Source organism: Dendropsophus ebraccatus, chromosome 1 (genome assembly GCF_027789765.1).
Source record: "Dendropsophus ebraccatus isolate aDenEbr1 chromosome 1, aDenEbr1.pat, whole genome shotgun sequence".
Classification (NCBI taxonomy): Eukaryota; Metazoa; Chordata; class Amphibia; order Anura; family Hylidae; genus Dendropsophus; species Dendropsophus ebraccatus.
The window spans coordinates 132,862,964-132,882,499 of NC_091454.1; the positions used below are offsets into that span (position 1 = coordinate 132,862,964).

Consider the following 19,536-nt stretch of genomic DNA (forward strand, 5'->3'; position numbering starts at 1 on the left):
TGGTCAGAGGCAAGGTGCGGTGGTCAGAGGCAACCTGCGGTGGTTGCGTGCAATCTGGGCGGTTACATGTAATCTGGCATGATTACGGGCAACCTGGGGTGGTTACGGGCAACCTGGGGGGGTTACAGACAATCTAGAATTGTTACGGATAGAGTGAAGTGCTTATAGCTAATCTGGGGTGGTTACATGTAATTTGGGGTGGTTACAGGCAATCTGGGGTGATTACGGACAATCTGGAGGGGGTCACTGGCAACGTGCGGTGGTTACTGGCAACGTGCGGTGGTTACGGGCAACGTGCGGTGGTTACGGGCAACGTGCGGTAGTTATGGGCAACGTGCGGTGGTTACGGGTAATCTGGGGGGTTACGTGCAATCTGACGTGATTACGGACAACCTGGGGTGGTTATGGGCAACATGCGGTGGTTACGGGCAACCTGCGGTGGTTACGGGTAATCTGGGGGGGGTTAGGGGTAATTTGGGAGTAAACTGCAATTATTACTATAATAAAAAGTGTGTGTTTTATTTTTTTGTATGTTTGTCACTTTTTGTACTTTATACATTCATGTTCACTGTATTACTATGATTACTGTGATATTTTCTATCACAGTAATAATAGTTCAGTGACAGAGACCAAATTGGTCTCTGTCACTTTAAATTTTCAGAGCTTGGCTGGTTGTGGAGCGCATGCGCACTTCATAACCAGCCAGGACACGGAAGAGGAAGGAGCTCTAGGAGCAGGTGAGTATATGGGGAAGGGGGGGTGACTGGGGGATGGGGGTGACAGGGGGGGTGGGGGGCGACTTGGGGGGTGGGGGGGACATCACTTTTTATCCCGTCACCAATCATTCATGGTGACAGGGGATAAAAAGTGCCGGCGGCACATGGCACAAGCGATCAGCGGTATATAGTATATACCGCTGATCGCTTGTACCGGGACCCCACAGGGGGGGTCCCGATGACTGCCCCATGCTCTCCGCTACCTCCGGTGGCGGAGAGCATGGGGCTTTCATTCATTTTTCTTTTTTGATCACTGTGAACAGACATTAGTCTGTTCACAGTGATCGCGGCGGCCATCTTGGATCCGATGGCCGCCGCGGGAGGGGGGGTTAGTGACTGGTGCACTAGGGGGCTGATCTGGGGTCTGATTTTTACTTATTTCATCTCCCCCCACCGTGGATTCACGGTGGGGGGAGATGAAATACAGCGGCGGCACCGACCCATTAGTGACCGCCGTTTCGGCGGTCACTAAGGGGTTAATGGGGGTCAGCTGCGGAATCGCAGCTGATCCTCATTATCTCTGGTGCTGTACACAGATGAGAGCGGGATTGCTGTCCCTGCAGCGATCCCGTTCTCATCACAAAGCCCCTGTCAGTCAGGAACGTATATGTACATTCCTACTGCACGGGGCATGTGCAATAGGAACGTATATATACAGATGGCTGACGTGAAGGGGTTAAACCTCGGCAAAAAGATGTTATTTTCAATATTGGCCGCCTTTTTAAAAACGGAGACAGAACGGTGACAAAAGGAAAACTGTGTGTGAACTACAGATAAAAAAACCTCCGCTGTTTGCAAAAGACGGCCGAAAATAATGATCATTCATTATTTTGATGCCCGTGGCAAAAACATCCATTATTCAATATGCTGTGTGCATTGGACATCCGTCTTCCCATTGACTTCAATGCATTGCATTGCAGTTAGTTAAACCTTGGCAAAAACAGATGTTATTTTAAATATTGGCCGCCTTTTTAATATTTTTGACGTTGTGTGAACATAGCCTTTCTTTCTTTTAATGATAAAAAAAGTCTTTAAAGACTTAAGTACAGTGTTTTAAGTATGTATTCATATCAATATAATTTAATGTTCACACAAATAACAGCCGTCATTTTGAGGCTAAAATAACAGACGTCATTTAGCAGCCTGGCCTTCCCTTGCAATGACTGATGTTTGTACATTTTTCTATTTTTGGGTTACTAATAGGCCTTTGGGTGTGGCTTAATTTGAAAAGTCCATTGAATGTAAAAGTAAAAACGGAGAAAGAACGGTGAAAAAGTGAACTAATAAAAAAAGTCAGCCTTTTGCAAAAGACATCCGAAAATAATGATCATGTTCATTATTTTGACGTCCACAGTAAAAGAGTCTGTTTTTCAACACATTGTGTGCATTGGAAGTCCGTCTTCCCATTGATTTCAATGCATTGCCATTGCAGTCAGTTAAAACCGCGACAAAAATGGACGTTTTTTTTAAATAGCGAAAGCAGATGCCTTTTTCTCTATTTTTGACATTGTGTGAACATAGCTCCCTCTCTCTATATATATATGTATATACTTATGGCTATTTTCACACAAGTCAAAAATAGAGAAAATGCAAGCTTATCCAATCTGAGATATTAAAATACAAATTATTCCTCTTATTATGACATGTAAAAAAAAATTAAATATACAGTAACTTATTTATTTACTTTTTTTTTCTATTATTATTCTGATACCATAGTTTGTTTCAGAATGTAGTACCCCTTTTTAACACTAGATGTCACTGTCTCTCTTGCTGTCTGTGGAAGGCATTTACAGTACAGTATCTGATTCTCGATCCTAAAAAGCATCCAACTTTTTGGTAGGATAATAGAGGACTAGAATCTCCAGCCCTAAAACCTAAGATATGTCAAAATATTATATAAACATACAAAGAAAGCCAAAGCTGTAATACCACTTATTACCACCATACATAATACTATTGTGTACATTGCACTATGCATTATTGTACCATAAGTAGGGCAGGAAATACAGTTTTTATGTCAGATAGGAATGTATAATATATATATTTCTTGTTTACATTTTCAGATGAAGATATGAGTTTCCTAATTATATAATAATAATAATAATAATAATAATAATAATAATAATGTTACAGTATATTAGTTTAAACAATGCAAGGCTGTGTTCACACAACATACTAAGAATGGTTGTCAATTGGCACTCCAAAAAACAGCCATTGTGGTTTAGCATGTTCCTACGGCCGACATTGCAATGACGGCCATAGGGACATTATTTTAATGCAATATTGACTGCTAGCCCTTTTAACAGGTGTAAATAATCGATATGAACGTTATTTTAACAGCCCGCGCGAACAGTGGTTGCTATTTATTACATTGTGTGAACCAACAGCCGTTGTTTTCATAGACTTTAATACAAATCATTAAATTATGGAAACCAAGGCCGTTGTTTTTAAATGAAAAAGACATTTGTTGTTTTCTTAAAAGGTTTGTTGTGTATACACAGCCTATTCATAGCTATTTCTATGAACTATATGTAGCAATGCATGCTATTATTTTCTCTTAATCACCAACACACATTGAAGATGCAGTGGTGAGATGCCAGTAGCATCCAGACCGAGGGGGTTAGCCACCACTGATCGCATCACAACTCAGCATCTTGTGTTATCTAATAAACCAAGGAATCTTGAGGAAAAGCATGAGAACTAGTTTAAGTTTAGTTTATTCTCCACTGAGAGATTCTCTAGCTATTTCTGTTATTGTATCTTATATTATCTGTTCATCTTATCTATTTCTGTTAATAAGGGAAGGGGTTACTATACAGTGCTATACTCCTGCTTTCTCTACATCGCTTGTCTCAGGACAATTTACTTTAACGCTTTGGCAATAAAGGTTTTATGAGACTATAATTCCGGTGAAATCATGTTTAAAGAATTGTCTTATACCAACTATGCATAGCATTACTATCCTGCGTTATTCAGTGTCACATAAAGAATAGTTTTAGATGCCAAACTTAGTACAACATAAGAGCTCAAATGTTGATAAATACATTTAAAATCTTAATAGTAAGTTAATTAAAAAAAAAAGTATGAATTCTCCATCATATATATTTTTGGGATGACAAGTTAAACACACAAGTATAACACTCTTACAATTTTATAGTGTTCATTTTATTACACTATTGATAAGGTAGCTAATTGTGTTTTGCTTATTAGGGTCAAAGACCAATGAGGGTAAAACTAATACACTAATTTATCAAACTGCCTGAAACCAAAACTTTTTGGTATTTCCCATAAATACCAAGTGCAGCTCAGACTTCATTTTACTAGAGCCCACTAGGATATAAAAGCTGAGCTGTGATTGGTTGCTGTGGGGAGAAAAAAACAGACAGTTTTAGTTTCAGGCAGCTTGATAAACCTGGAAAATTGTGTTATCCCTAGTGCAGGTCCTGATAGGGTGAAGCAAGACATGGGGATTCTTTTTTTGGTATTCTTTAAATCTCTTTGACATGCAGCGCCCCCTTAAAGAGATATTCCAATTTACAGAATATGCCATACATGTCCAATAGATGTGGGTCTCACCTATGGACATATAGTACTCCTGGACCCCTCCACTTTACTTGATGGTCAGGAAACCAAAAACATCAAAGCACGATTCTTATTAATTATATTGGGAGACACCTAAATGAACAGCTATATTAACTGTGTTGTTTCTGTAACAAATTGTAGAAACAGTGTAGCCACAAGTGCTTTGCACACAACACCCAATAAGCTCTCTTGGAGTTAAGTAAACTGCATTACATAGTCTGTTCAGTTGTTGTCAGCATTCTCACTAGAAGGCCAGGAAGTCCTCAATCCTAAGAGTGTTGCAGGTCTCAGATCACTGTTAAAGGAAATCATTCACCTCCCTGGTGGAGTTTGACTGTGCCTCCTCCAGCAGGGTGACAATTAAAAAAAAATTATCTTTAATCCTCAGCCCTGTAACTAGATATGGGGGCAGAGATGCAGCAGCATGTAGTCACGCTGGCTCCGCCATCTTCCTGGCCACTTCCAATTGATTGGCAGCCAAGGCATCAAGCAGCCAGTTAACCATTATGGGCTGGGAAGAGGGAGGAGACAGCATGGCTACATACAGTGTTCTGTAAAGAAAAGACAAGTAGATATCCAATGAGTTAGAAAACTGTATGATTCATGTTCGATTTAATTATATTGAACACAGCCTCATTTTTTAACATTGAAATGATATCAATTTATACACACTCACCTTCTCAACAGTAACTTAGGATGATTCTTGCTTTCTAAGTTTTTGTCTATAAGATCCGAGAGTAGTTGTTTCAACACATCTGTGGCATATTCTAATTTGCTCTGTAAAACTGTCATAATGAGGGAAGCCACATTGCCTCTATCACGCATGGAAAAGCTGCGCTGTGACTCAAGAGTCCGAATGAATGAGAGCAAGAAGACTTTATTGTTAATCATCTGGGCAAATAGCTTCAAACCTTTCTCTACACGCTCCTGTCTGTAACCAGGGACCTGTGGAAACATGAACAAGCAGATAACTGTAAGCCTATGAAATATAACATAATAATAAGATATATTTGTGGATTACTAGATGTTTTCTATTATGCTTAGTTCTCCTTTTTTCACAAATACTTGCAAATGCCATAAAACAACAATAAAGGAGAATCTTTCCTGCATTGCTCCATTCCTCTGTTGCCTTCTGGAAATGGAGTAAATTTACAACTAGGTGCTACTATTCCCCTTGTAAGGTCCGACATATCAGACCTGGCTGATGATCTTCCTTTAAATCTGCTAATTGGGCTAATGCTTATTGTACAACACAATCCAATACATTTCCAATGTAATGATCAAAGTAAATATAAAAAATGATGGGGGGGGGGGGTTAAAATTAGAACTGATGAACGTGACTAAAAAGGTGCCAAAAAAAACACAGTTTGTGCAAAAATGGTGCTTTTTTTACCTGGTGTATGCTCTGCTCGCCTAATGGGTGGAGGCCACAAGCAGGTGTAAATCATTGCACAAATCTATGTCCTCTCTAGAGCAGGCATAGATTTCTGTGTCTGCCATATGTGATATATGCCACATGCGTCTGTTAGCTTTTACACACACAGATATCTGACAGATTTTTGAAGCCAAAGCCAGGAACAGACTATAAACAGAAAACAGGTCATAAAAATAAGACAGACATATGTCCTCTTTTAAAATCCATTACTGGCTTTGGCTTTAAAGATCTGTCAGACCTGGCGTCAAAAATCTGCAGGTTTTATGTTTCACACCTTCCACCATTTTTGTAGCCCGTCGTTGGACCCGTTCTATTTTATCAATGTCCTTTTGTAGGTGAGGTCTCCAGAACTGGACACAGTGTTCCAGAAGTGTTCTCACCAGAGCTCTATACAGCGGGATCACAATCTCCCTCTTCCTACTGGTTATACCTCTAGCTATACACCCCAGCATACGATTTGCTTTCACTACTTTCTGGTTGCATTGGTGACTCATTTTAAGGCTGTCTGAAATCAATACCTCTAAATCCTTCTGTTCTTAAGTCTTTGCCGGCACTGTCAAAATGATACTTGGATTGAGGATTCCGTCTCCCCAAGTGCATTATTTTACAGTACATTTCAAAACATTGAACACTGTTTTGACCACCTATTTAGTCGAGCTAAATAATTTTCCATATTACTGACACCTCCAGGAATATCACCTCTATTGCACACTTTTGTGTCATCAGCAAACAGACAAACCTTACCTTCCAAACCTTCTCCTATGTCACTTACACACATATTAAACAGAATAGGACCCAGAACAGACCCTTGTGGCACACCACTTGTAACCAGTCTCTGCTTGGAATATACACCATTACTGACAACCCTCTGATATCTCTCCTTCAGCCAACAACAAATCCACTGAACTATCCAGGGATTAAGTCCAATTCTCACTAACTTCTCTATCAGCTCTTTATGGGGAACTGAATCAAAGGTGTTAAATGGGCTGATGATCTGGAGTAAACGTTCATCAATTTCTCTGCTGATCATTGTCCCGTGGAAACATGCCCCTAATCCAAGCTCGTTCATCTGCTGACTCAATTATTTATGTTTGCATAAAATGCTTGTTGGTCAGAAGCATATCTTTCCATGTATACAGGGGATGTGCTGTCAGCAAAATGCAAACTGTCTCCCATGCATTATGCACCAGTCTGTGTGAAGGGTCTTTATAATGTACACCTATCAACTTGTTACATAGCTTGTAATGAGAAATGATCTGTCTGTTTACACTGATCTTTACTGTCAGAGATTTATTTAGGTACCCATAGATGATTGCTGACAATATCTTAGTCTTTGATGAAGTAGCAATGCTTCCGCTGTATATTTTACTGTACATTGCAAGCTTTGGAGATAAAATGAAATACAGGTTTGTTATTCACTTTGCTACTTTGCCAAAATTACCCTTTCCTATGCTTTCATACGTATTCAAACATGTGTTTCAAAATACTGTATGAGGCTATGTTAACACAACGTATCTTTTCTATTAATCACAGCCGTTGTTGAAAATTGCAACAACGGCCGTGATTTATGGAAAAGATACAATGCACCAAAGTCAGTGGGAATCCCGGTTTGAGTGAATACACATAGTATTTACTCTGTCCGGGACCCCAAGCTTCCGCAGAAGAAACTTACATGTTCGTTTTTTGTGGCCGCTTTTCATTAAATAGCGGACGCACAACTCTGACAGTTAACAATATGGAAAGTGGGGGTCCAGATGCACTTTCCATTGTGTGCTATGGTGATTTGGGATTGGGTGCATCCCAATTCAACAGAAATGGAGTTCATCCGGCCAGTTTTGCAGTACCGTCTGGGATGAACTTTACTAACACTGGCCGTTCTGTAACACGGCTGGGTCACAGAATGGCCGGTGTCTTACTGTGTGTAAACCCGGCCTTAAAATGTAAAGTGAATGAAATGTATCACCTTTATGCCAATGGACACAAGGATTTTTAAAATTCATCTGAATTTTTTTTTGTGTCATATAACTGCCAATTCCTTTGAGAAGCACACATAGATCTACATAATGCAAATGTGCTTTAGGAAGCCAAGAAAATAAATAAATATCTGTTTGATATATTACACCTCATTTTGCCATCTGCCTCTTATTCTTTATTCCTTTATTTCATTTTTTTTTTTTTTTTTTTTTTGCTCAGATGTTTTCTAAAAAGACAAGCTAATTACAGAAAGACTGACAAAAACACCTGACTAACCTTAACTAGGAAATAATAAAGGCAGGGGCATTTGTTTACAAGTGAAGGCTCCTTTCTGCACGGTGCTAGTCTCCTGTAAGCTACTGTACTGTAATTAGAAAACATACAGAAATTGAGTGGGCTGCATAACCTGTCTACATTGTAAGTTGCAGAGGAGCCTTTTTCCAACAATTAACTTCAAAAGACATTTCTTCCAGGGAAGTGTTCTTGTTTGTACTAATTACTGGGAGGCAATTAGCAGGAGACTGTAACAAAACAATTTCCATTAGACTTGCTCTATAGTATTTATTTATACAGTATTTTCCACTACACGTTCTTTTATACAAGCCTATTATAAATGTATGATCAAAGCTTTACACATTTGTTTTTTGGCCTGTCGAATCGCCTACTCTGACCAGGAAATGGGCAATTATAGTTACAAACATTCACAATCATAGAAGAGAGTATTGAAATGTAAAAAGAGTATGTTTGAAGTCTAATGCTTCACACTTTCTTTATCTGTGACTTGGTTAAATGGACAGTACCATTAAAAAAAAGAAAAAAGAAAAAGACAGACCACCACTGACCAATAGAAAGAGAAGGCAGAAATGATTGCTAAGTGCAATGTCTCGCCACTCTGTTCTTGTGGCAGGAGTTAGACTTCTCTATATAAAGTCTGCAGACCTGTCTCTTGCCGCTAGGAGAGAAATCACACTACTCATCTTCACACTACTCTACAATAAAAATCCATATAATCCTATACATAATACCTATTTTACAATAGCTCAATATAAACACACAACATGGCAAGGTGTTATTAGATATTTATAATCCATGTTCAACTCTCATATATATAAAGCGATCAGATGTCCAAACCTACATACAAACAACGGACACTTAAAAACATTAATAGAAAGGCTAAAAAAAAATAAACTTTACCATTTATTGTAGAAAAAATACATAGCTCCATTCCTCTTGAAGTGAATCTACGTTCAGAGGAAAGCGTACGTTCCTGCCTATTCACAAACTCTACTTATACTGGCGAACATACCACTACGTTCCAGTGAACTTCCCTATGCATTCAAAGTAACGCTAAAAGTACAGCTGGTTCTCCTCCTCTATTCCACTGATCGGAGCCTGCACTTGTGTGCTAACAGCCCATTTAGCATGAACCCTGAACTGAGCAGTCACTACTTGGAGGCAGAACATCATCGCTCCACATAAGGAAATGGGTAATACATTATTCATACCAAGAACCTAAAAACTGTTTATGCACAAACAGCATCCTCACATGGGATTAGTAAACATGTTCTACTGTCTTGTTTAACCCTTCAGGGTAACAGCGCCTGCATTTTGTTAATCCAATAGGTCTCTTATTTAAGAGGGCCCACCTATAAAATACATTTGTGCTTCTGTGTTCTATAGGCTAAACGTTCACTCCTTAAAATTTAGTAAGATTCACCAGCATTTGTAGAGTTTGTGAATCTCTACAATAGTGTGGTAATGTCTTTTTTTTTTAGCATTTCTACTAATGTTTTAAAGTGTTTGATGTTTGTATGACAGTTCGGACATCTGATCGTTTGATATATATGAGAGTTGAATGTGGATTATAAATATCTAATAACACCTTGCCATGTTGTATGTTTACATGCAGCTATTGTAAAATAGGTATTCTGTAAAGGATTATATAAATTTTTATTTTGAGTAGTCTGGATATAGGCTATGTTCACACAACGTAAAGAGACCGGACGTTCAGTGACTCGGCCAGGTCACGGAACGGCCGGTCTCTGCCCGGATCATGCCGGCCGGTACTTAAGTACCGGCCCGGATGATCTTTCCGGCCGCAGTGTTCTGATGCGGGCACATCAGCACGCACCTGCATCAGAACTTCACATAGCACACAATGAAGCAAGTGGCCGGAGCCGCTCGCTTCATTGTGTGAACTGACAGGTCTTTCTGCGGCCCCAATTCACTGAATTGTGGCCGCAGAAAACTGACATGTCAGTTCTTTGCAGAGCCGCACGGGATCCCGGCTGGAGCGTATATGATCCCATAGAACAAGAGGCAATGTGCACACACATGCAACGTACTGCCGTTATTGCCGATGGCAACAACGGCCGTACTTTTATGTAGTGTGAGCATAGCCTAAAGTGAGTTATGTATTACTGGTCTTTATACCTCCAAGTCTGAAACTAGAGGCAGGTTGCAAACAGAGTATCAAGATGTCTGAAAATGAATGAAGTAATAAAGATAGCAGCCTGAAATTTGGTGCAATATTTTTGTATTAAATATTATAGCACATAATTTTATTTAATTTGTATAAAATTACCTCTAGGTCCCTTAATACAGGATGATCTTCAATGCCAGGAAACAAAACTCTCATAGTATAGGTACGATAATCTAAGAAAGGAATACCAGCTCCATCTAGGTCACTTGTCAGCTCATGGATATCGGTCTGTAACTCTGCAAAAGCTTTGAAAACAAGCAAGAATGAAGGACTCATTATTGAAGAATAAAATATTATTACCAAGCCATTTTTATAATATATACAAAATATTATAATTTTAACTAATACACTCCAAAGTAGCAAACTTCTTGACATATTCTAACATATTCTGGCTTATAACAGAACTGCAGTTAAACTTACAAGGCAATAAAACAGTTAAATGACAAACTTTCTCTGCCACATCTGCATATCAAACCAATCTTACAATTAGAAATGTTGCTATGTATCCAATAGTGACAAAAAACAATAGGCAAGCATATTTTCCAGGAAATGAGCTGATGACACCACAGTAGTTAATTATAACCATGCTAAGTAAATATCTGCTTCCAATACAGCACGCAATAGAAAAAGAAATATTAGTAAAACAATGTTTGGGGGTGTACAGCTAGGCACAAAGTCACTTTAATTATTAAAGGAGTACTCCTGTCATTTTTTTTTTTAAATTTATAATGCTGCCCTTATATAGAACATAATGAAGATCCTATTCTTATCTTACCTTATTCTCCGGGTCCTCCTGCAACACCCAGAGGCATCTTCGGGTCCTCTGTAAAACAGACTTATGTAGGCAAAAATAACTCACTCAGCCAATTGCTGACCGAAGCAGAACAGCACCATGGCCAGTGATTGGCTAAGCGGACTGTCACTGCCAAGATAAGTCCGTCTCAGAAGAGGCGGCTAGAGCATTCAGTGGGGGACCCGAAGACACAACAAGAGGACCCCAGGGGAGTGAATTGAGGTTAGAGTAGGATCTTTATTATGTTTTATATGAGGGCAGCAATATATATGGGATCGCTGGGATCTGCTACTATAAAAAAAAAGCGACGTATCTCTTGTATTAAGAAAAGTGTGAGGTAAAATCTAGGTTTAGAAAAACAGAGAGGCTAGAAGTGAAAATGGGTGAGAAAGACAGAACTAGTAAAGAAGGGCAGAAAAAGAGAGACAGAATATGAGCAGATGTGGAAAAACACACAGAAATCCTGGGTTTAACACTTTAACCTTCACAATGTCCATAAAGCCGTGGAAAGCTTTTCCTGTCTCCCCAACACCAGGTTGTCATGCCAACACATTATTGCCAGCTTTACTCTCACTGATAACATTGAAAATAAAATTGAAAACAGGTTGTGGAATAATAATAAAAATACTTTAGGTGAAACACTTAAAGGTCGTCACATTGAACCCATTTTGAAAATATGTATTTGTTAAGCATTTCACTTACATGTTTTAGGGAAACGAATTTAACATGTGCCTTGACTTCAGTGATGCACAATACCCAATCAGGGCGAGCAGTCTAACTTGTTTAGAACTAATAATGTATGAGGGAATTAAAGAGTGCTATGAAAATGCAGACTTTACTTTATGAAGGTGATTGAACCCTTACAGAGCTTTTAAAATGGTTACAGCTGGGCACCAAGCCTTGTATAAACCTGATACTCTGGGGGAAGAAAACTAAGTTCAGCACTGAGATTGTACTGAAGTCTCAACCCACCAACATATTTCAAAGAATAGAGATGGTTATGATGATGACCTTTTTTTCAAAGCAATATCTATCTTACCAATGCACATTTTAGCCAAAACTACACCACATAAATGATTACATTCTATTTAATAACAGGGGAACTGCTAGGCTATGTCCACACACCGTCAAAAAAAAAAAGAGAGAAGAGAAGAGGCATCGCTTTTTCTATTTAAAAATATGTCCGCTATTGCTGAGATGTAAGGGCCCATTAACACTACGGAATCGGCGCCAAAGTTTCACTCTGAACCCCGGCTCGTGGACTGTGCGCCGAATCTGGTCTGCTATCTCTTTCAATGGGAGGCCTCTCGGAAATTGCTATTTGTATGTTTTAATTTGTCTTTATAAAGTGGGATCTAATTTCAAATTTTTAAAAATTAATGAAACCAAAACAATGCTGTACATATGCCACAAGGGCTTTATATAGCTCCATACTATAGGGCTGTAGGGATGCTATGTACCCTTTTTACAGGCTTTATGCTCATCGCTCTGATGCGTGCCTGAGGCATAGATGTATGTAATTAGTAATCAGCTAATCTGATTCTGTAAATATACATTATTCTCCATCTTATCTCAGGTCTAAAAATTAATTTATTTTATTGTAATCTATATTAGACCAGCAAGACAAGCCACCCTGTTATGCATATAGCTGAATTTTTTATATGGTACTAAACAAAACAAAGCACCTAAAGCATTTCTCCTGACCACCAACTACATATAAAGTTCAGCACAGTCAAAAATTCATTCTATCTAATTGTGAGGGGAGGGCCTACCCACAGCCAGGCAGCTCTAGCTCTGGCAAAAGCTTGTCTCTCCCAGAACAATAGGGTCACACAATTAAAATCCAACATGCCTGAACCTCCACCTGCGTCCCTCATTTCATTGATTGGGGTAAGGTTGGGATCCGCCATTAACTTTAGACAGCTAGTTAAAACTGCTAAAGTCAGCAGGTTGGCTGTCTTTTTAGAAGTTTTCCAAACTATTTTTTTTTTAAATCCCTACTTCGAATTGTTATCAATAAACATGCTAAGCTACTATACACATTAGTTTAATCTCTACCACCTCTATCAATGATGTCCCTGTATATCATATCACTCCTGCAGCCAAACACTGGCCTCAATGGTCTTGCAAGTATATTGATGAGGCCAGTGATGGACTGCAGTGGTAATGTGAGTATACAGGGACATCATTATTGCAGCCAAACAAACAAAGCTCATCGGGGAAACCTGAGCAGCAACATTGAATGAGGCAGGGTTAATAGAAGTGATGAGTATGGTTTTGTTTATTACTTTATCACTATAGCTGCATCCATGTATTCCTGGCAGCCCTAGAATTGCATCTAACTCAAATGCTGAACGTTCAGGTTCCGAGAAAGTTGCCTAACACAAACTATTTGGCAACTCAACTCAACACTATTTATCACAATCCCAAGTGGTGGATAAAATTTCTAAATAAGTTTGGCAACTCCTAAGAGTGGGAATTAAGTTAGTCATTGCTTATTGGTCTTTGAAAAAAGGTAGTTAAAAAAGAATTAATGTCTTACCTTCTTTGCACTCGAGGGCCACTCTTGATTCAAGGTTGTCCATTTGCATTTGCAATCTTTTAAGAGTCAGGTCACTTTCTCTAGATTTGCGTTTGTAAGCTATGAGTACTGCCACAATGAAGATTATTAGTAGTCCACCAGCTGCTGCAATACTGACAATGGCGGGTACACTGAGAGGGCTATCTGGAGTTATATAAACCATGCCAGGAGAAAACTCCATCCCACCAACACGAGCCTTTATGAAAATTAAAGTTTAGAGAAAGAAAATTTTAAGGTATGTAAAATGTAAAACCTGAGTAATTATTAGTTCACAATTGTGAAACATTATAGTGATACAGTATCTAGGAACACTATCACTAATGGAAATGCAACATTATATTTACAATATATTTACATATTTACAGGTTAAAATATAATAGCAATGTCCCTTTCAGGTAAGATCTATCACAAGTAAGAGCCTATGACATGCTACAAAAACATCATTTTTGTAAATTCAGAAAAATTATTGATAATTTCAACTACTAACAGTTAATCAGTAAGGTACTGACACATTGCCAGTCAACTGTTGATAGCCTACCATGTGGACAAATGAAAGGTGCCACACATTTCATGGATGAATATCAGTAATCTAATGATTGTTTATGAAAGTTCCATAAGTGTGCAAAAAAAGTTTTAAAAAATATAGAAAAAAAACCTCAAATTACCCCCCTTTCCCATTTTCTATTAAAAAAAAATGCAAACATTAAGATTTGCCCAGTCCTGGAGGGGTTAGGATCCTCAACTGCCTGCTAACAACAAAGGCTATTCTATCCAAGTTTTCACCAAGTTATAGATGTTATTAATAAGACAGTCCCTGTCTTACTAAGCCCCCTGCAGTCCTCCAGGCGGCTAAAACCACAGGAATACAGTTATGACAAAACTATCTTCTACGTCAATAGTCCAAGCAAATCCCCAGAGCTTAGCAAGACGTGTTACAGATCACCTTCTTTGTTCTTAGGGATAAATACATATTGGAATTTTGTGAGAGATTAAGACACAGGTTCAGCACTTAAGGTTGCTAGACATGCAGCGATTTCTCCCTTTCACAACAAAATACCAATATTTCATTGTTTCATCCATCCCGAGATTTTAGTACCCAACTGTTTCTAACTGTAAGATTTGAGTAAATGATGTCAGCTACATGCAACAATTCAACAAGTTTTATCATCTTTCTGTTCTATTGCAGAAGCACATTTATTTAAAAGCATAGGCAACAACTCTTTCCAGTGAAGTGGGAAAAAAACCTTGTTGCAGCAACAATCTACGAGGAGGAGGGTGGGTATATTGACAGAGGAGGGCGGGAATACTTTCGTTTGTGTGCCAGGGCTGCTTTCAAATCTCAGTCTGGGCCTGCCAGTTTCCAAAAGTCTAGAGTAAACTTTCCCTTATTTAGCCACTGTATGTTTGTATATGACTACAGTATAATACGTGGATAATACAACCAAAGTAATTACATTATGAAATAAAAGAATATTCACTTGCAGATGAATATCGGAAACTGATGCTATTTAGGCTGTGGACCTTAGTGGGGATAAATGTGTTTTTTGCCAATTATGACACAATAAATGCATATATATATATATATATATATATATATATATATATATATATACATATCCCCAGTGTTTTATTGTATAAGGTAAAGAGCCATATTTTACAAAGCATTAATACCTGAACAATAGCATTAATGGCATATTTTACATTTGAGATACTACATCTTGCTGTGGCTTTTTGTGATGATCCTTCCACAGAATCAAATGCATATAGACAACTGATAAAAACTGCAGACTGTTTTATAGCCGACCAGAAAAGTTCAGCTGTCCTATAGCACGTCTGGGATTAAATCAGCTTTGGCCTTTGGACAATAGTAGAAAGTCATTGGGATGGATATGACAGTGTGGCTGTATATCAGAGACAAGATACAATAAGCTGAAATCTGCCCAGACTTATCTGTCTTCCCTTTACCAGCATTTCTAACTGATAACCTTGTCTCCTTTGATTTGCAGCTAACACTTTGGCACACCAATGGTTTTATATCCATTTTTATGGCAAACCTTTAACTCATATTGAACGCTGTATGTCATAGTAATGGAAGTCGTTACCATGTTTTAATGTTATTATCTTCATACTAGGCATAATTTATTCTCAGCGGGTTTTTATATTACGTTTATTAACCTAGGGTGGACGCCTCCTAAACTGATAAGGGGAAACACGTCTCTGAAAATGAATAACAGTAGTAATAATAATAGTAATAAGTAATAATAAGCCAACCTCCAATTCTCTGAAAAAAATCACATTAAGCACTGAAGGTCAGATAAAAAAAAAACTGGTGCCCTCCTAAGTCTGATCTTCATTAAGGAAAAATGGTAGGTTGTTTCTGAGAATATTCTATGCACAGTGTGCTTCAGTAGCTTGATGGCCCATCCAATGGCCACTTCTGGTTCATCAAAGAGGTGTAGCGGCGTCTAAGACTACTGAAGCACATTGTGCATAGATCAGTACGAGAAGCAAGAGCGAAAGAATGGACCCCAAAATATTTTAACATTTAATTCCTCATTCTATGTAATTTTCTTTTATAGCAACACGCCAAAAGATCATTTAAAAGGATCAGCAAATAAATAAACATACGTCAAGTTAGTTAGATTATTTTATATGACCTAAAATATTCTTATACATAAAGATAGGAATCTGAGGTGAATTGTGTTTTGTATCTTCAGCCAAAAACTCCTGCAAGTTTTATCTTATTATATATCAGTGTCTGATAAACAAAAAAACACAAAAGAACAGTACGGTCTAAAAATAACAGAAAGCAAAATATAATTAAACAGTGAGGGCTTTATATTATAAGCTACTAAATAAATACCCTAAGGTTCAATAGTACAACCAAGTATAATGCTTACCTACAGGTTTTCATTCCCTTTAATAGGTACTACCAAAATTAGCTTGAATCACATGTGCATTATGTATTTGATAGCTATAGTAATTTTAGGTTCACACATATACTGTCCAACAGATTGACAACAGAATTAACTAATTCTGATTCTTATCATAACTGTATATGGGGGGGTATAAATTATTTAAGCCAGGTTTTCTGTGTTTAAAAAAAAAAAGGGTGTTTTTTTGCAATGCTAAAAATTTGTGATCTTTTTGGGCAAATTTACGCTTAGCTCAACACAAAGTGTGTGTGTGTGTGTGTGTGTGTGTGTAGGGGACTCTGTGTTATAAAGTAAATCATAACTAGAACCTATACCAGCTTGGACATGTTTCATATGTTGAAAGTTTGCTTATTCCTTCAGAGCTACAATGACTATGTAAAAGTTTGCATTTTCAAGCGGCAAAATTACAGCATCATCTTGGTTTGTCAGTTACTTAAAGCTCATAATCATATGCAGGAAGTCTATGTTACATTAGAGAGCATGGTCCAAACGTTTTGTTTCATATTATATCTTGGAAATGTAAATATTAGCTATTGAATAGTCAGAAATGATGGTTGATTATTATTATTATTATTATTATTATTATTAATAATAATAATAATAATAATAATAATTTTTAATAGACTATATACAGAATATATTTATATTTTCTTGCAATTACAGTCTTAATCCTTTAGGGGTCATTGAACAGCTTACCATTACTTTGTGACGACCAGTGAGGTTTGGGGACTCGCACAAAAGTTGGACATCAGACACTGTTACTGTGCATGGTTTCTCCCCAATGAACATGAAATACTTCAGTTTCATATTGCCTCCAGCAACTGGTGGAATTAAATTCTTTCCCTGCAATAAAAGGTAAAGATAGAACATAAGAAGTCAGAATTTAATACCAACAATGGTAAGAAAAAAATGACTGGCGGTTACCCATACTAGAAAATCAAATTACTGCTTCTGTTTTTAACTATGATTTTCTACAAAAGGTTTTCCTACAGTTTGGATATTTTATTGCTTTGCTTTGCTATGACTAGATACATTTCAATTCAATAATCTACAGAAGGAGCACTTGAGTCCTGACCTCATTTCTCAAGTACCCCCAATATGTCATAATTTAAAGATTTCCCAAAGAGAGAATGCCTTTGCTAATTTCAAACACTGTAATAATGATTAACCTTAAGGGGTATTTAAAAACCAAGGTTCAGAAATACTAGCTTAATACTACATTTTACACAGTATAATTGGTGCTATAGTACTATTGGCTACAAAGAAGAATATTATTAACTTGAAATATGGGAGTCATAATAACATTTACAAACATCACTACAACACATACTCAACGAGATAGTAAACTTTACATCTTTATTCAAATATAATATATTAAGTTCGCAATGCTAATCCATAGATATAAAGGTAGAGCTAATACTGTATGTTACAAATGCACAGAAAAGCAGTAACCTTCTTCATTTCTCTTTAGTTTTTATTCAAGGTATACACATTTTAAGTTTGATAGTGTGGGCTTGCACCAGGTCAGTTACCTTTAATATTATGGGGCTTCCCGGCTTTAGTTCCATAATCCCAGAAGGGTTGAAGGATTCAAACACTGGATCTGGATAATATGTGAAATTCGTTTTGTTGAGGACTAGTAATGCTTGCACATTGTCCATGATAAAGCCAAATTCTTCTGGTCGCTCTGTGACATCAGGTTGATTGATAGAATTTACAGCTACAGCTGGAGCTTGACAGGTCATCTCTGTAGAGTTCAGTACTGTACAATTCTGAGGAAGGATAAAGAACAAATGTTGGTAAAGTTTTTTTTTTTTTTTTAAATGGACTGTTTCTTAAATGGGCATGGTCATAAAACAAAAAACAAACAAACAAACAAAAAAAATGGCATATGAAAGGTTTATCTCAGTCCTCACTGATCAAGAGACGTGCACATTTTACCCCCCAGTTCGCAGCCGTCAGTAAGTCTATGTGGCATCCTAGATGGAGATAATTGACAGCAGGGAAGTGCAGCGTGCTGTCAGGTACAGCTTTCAAATTACTTTCCTGATTGATGAGGGTGAGACCCCCATCAATCAAAACTTTTGATGTGTTCTAGTAACATGTCAAAAATTTTCATTTTTAACATGATTTGCATATGCTTTATTTAAGTCAACTCAAATGATGAACTGTAATTAACCCCTGTCACCAGACGACCCATGACGTAACTGTAAATCCAGGAGGGTCTAATGTGTTATGAAGCGCACTCCGGAGCTGAGCGCGCTTTATAGCAGGTGGGGGCCGGCTGCAATCAGTAGCCGGGCCCTCAACATTAATGACAGGCTGCACTGATTGTGCTGCAGCCTGCCATTAACCCCTCAAACGCTGCGGCGCGACCGCAGCGTTTAAGTGTAAGTGACAGGAGCAGCTACCTTCACTTACCGATCAGGACCCCTACAGTGTGACTGCGGGGGTCCTTATCACTGTGTTGGGCCGCCTGAGGTCTCCTACCTTCCTCCGTGCAGTCCGATCGGCGCGCTGTTGATTGAGTTTGCCTCAGGCAGGCTATATAAGCAGAGCGCCTATAACACTGATCAATGCTATGCCTATGGCATAGCAATGATGATTGTTTCCAATGTAAAGATTGTATGTAAAATGTGTAAAAAAAGAAAAAAAATGAAAAATGTTTTTAAAAATGCCCCAAAGCCCCTCCCCCAATAAAAGTTAAAATCACCCCTATCCCATTATATAAATAAAACATATCAAAATAAATAAATAAACATATTATTTACTGCCGCATGCGTAATTCTTCGATCTATCAAAATATGACAATCGCCATCCCGCACGGTAAACGGTGTAAACGAAAAGAGGGGGAAAAAATTGCCAGTAGTACTGATTTTTTTTGTTACATTATATATATAAAAAATTAATAAAATGTTATCAAAACGTCCAAGCTACACAAATATGGTGTTAATAAAAATAAGAGAAAGTTGTGCAA

General features: G+C 37.9%; 1 protein-coding gene across 1 annotated transcript in view; it reads right to left on the reverse strand.

The window, feature by feature from the left end:
- Window positions 1–19,536, reverse strand: part of PLXNA4 (plexin A4) — a 614,893-nt gene that overhangs the window by 82,252 nt on the left and 513,105 nt on the right. The window contains exons 18-22 of the mRNA XM_069979087.1: window positions 18,092–18,331; window positions 17,256–17,402; window positions 13,585–13,819; window positions 10,352–10,494; window positions 5,035–5,303 (exon numbers count right to left, since the gene is read on the reverse strand). Coding sequence (XP_069835188.1) covers window positions 5,035–5,303; window positions 10,352–10,494; window positions 13,585–13,819; window positions 17,256–17,402; window positions 18,092–18,331 — 1,034 coding nt within the window. The remainder of the gene's footprint in view (window positions 1–5,034; window positions 5,304–10,351; window positions 10,495–13,584; window positions 13,820–17,255; window positions 17,403–18,091; window positions 18,332–19,536) is intronic.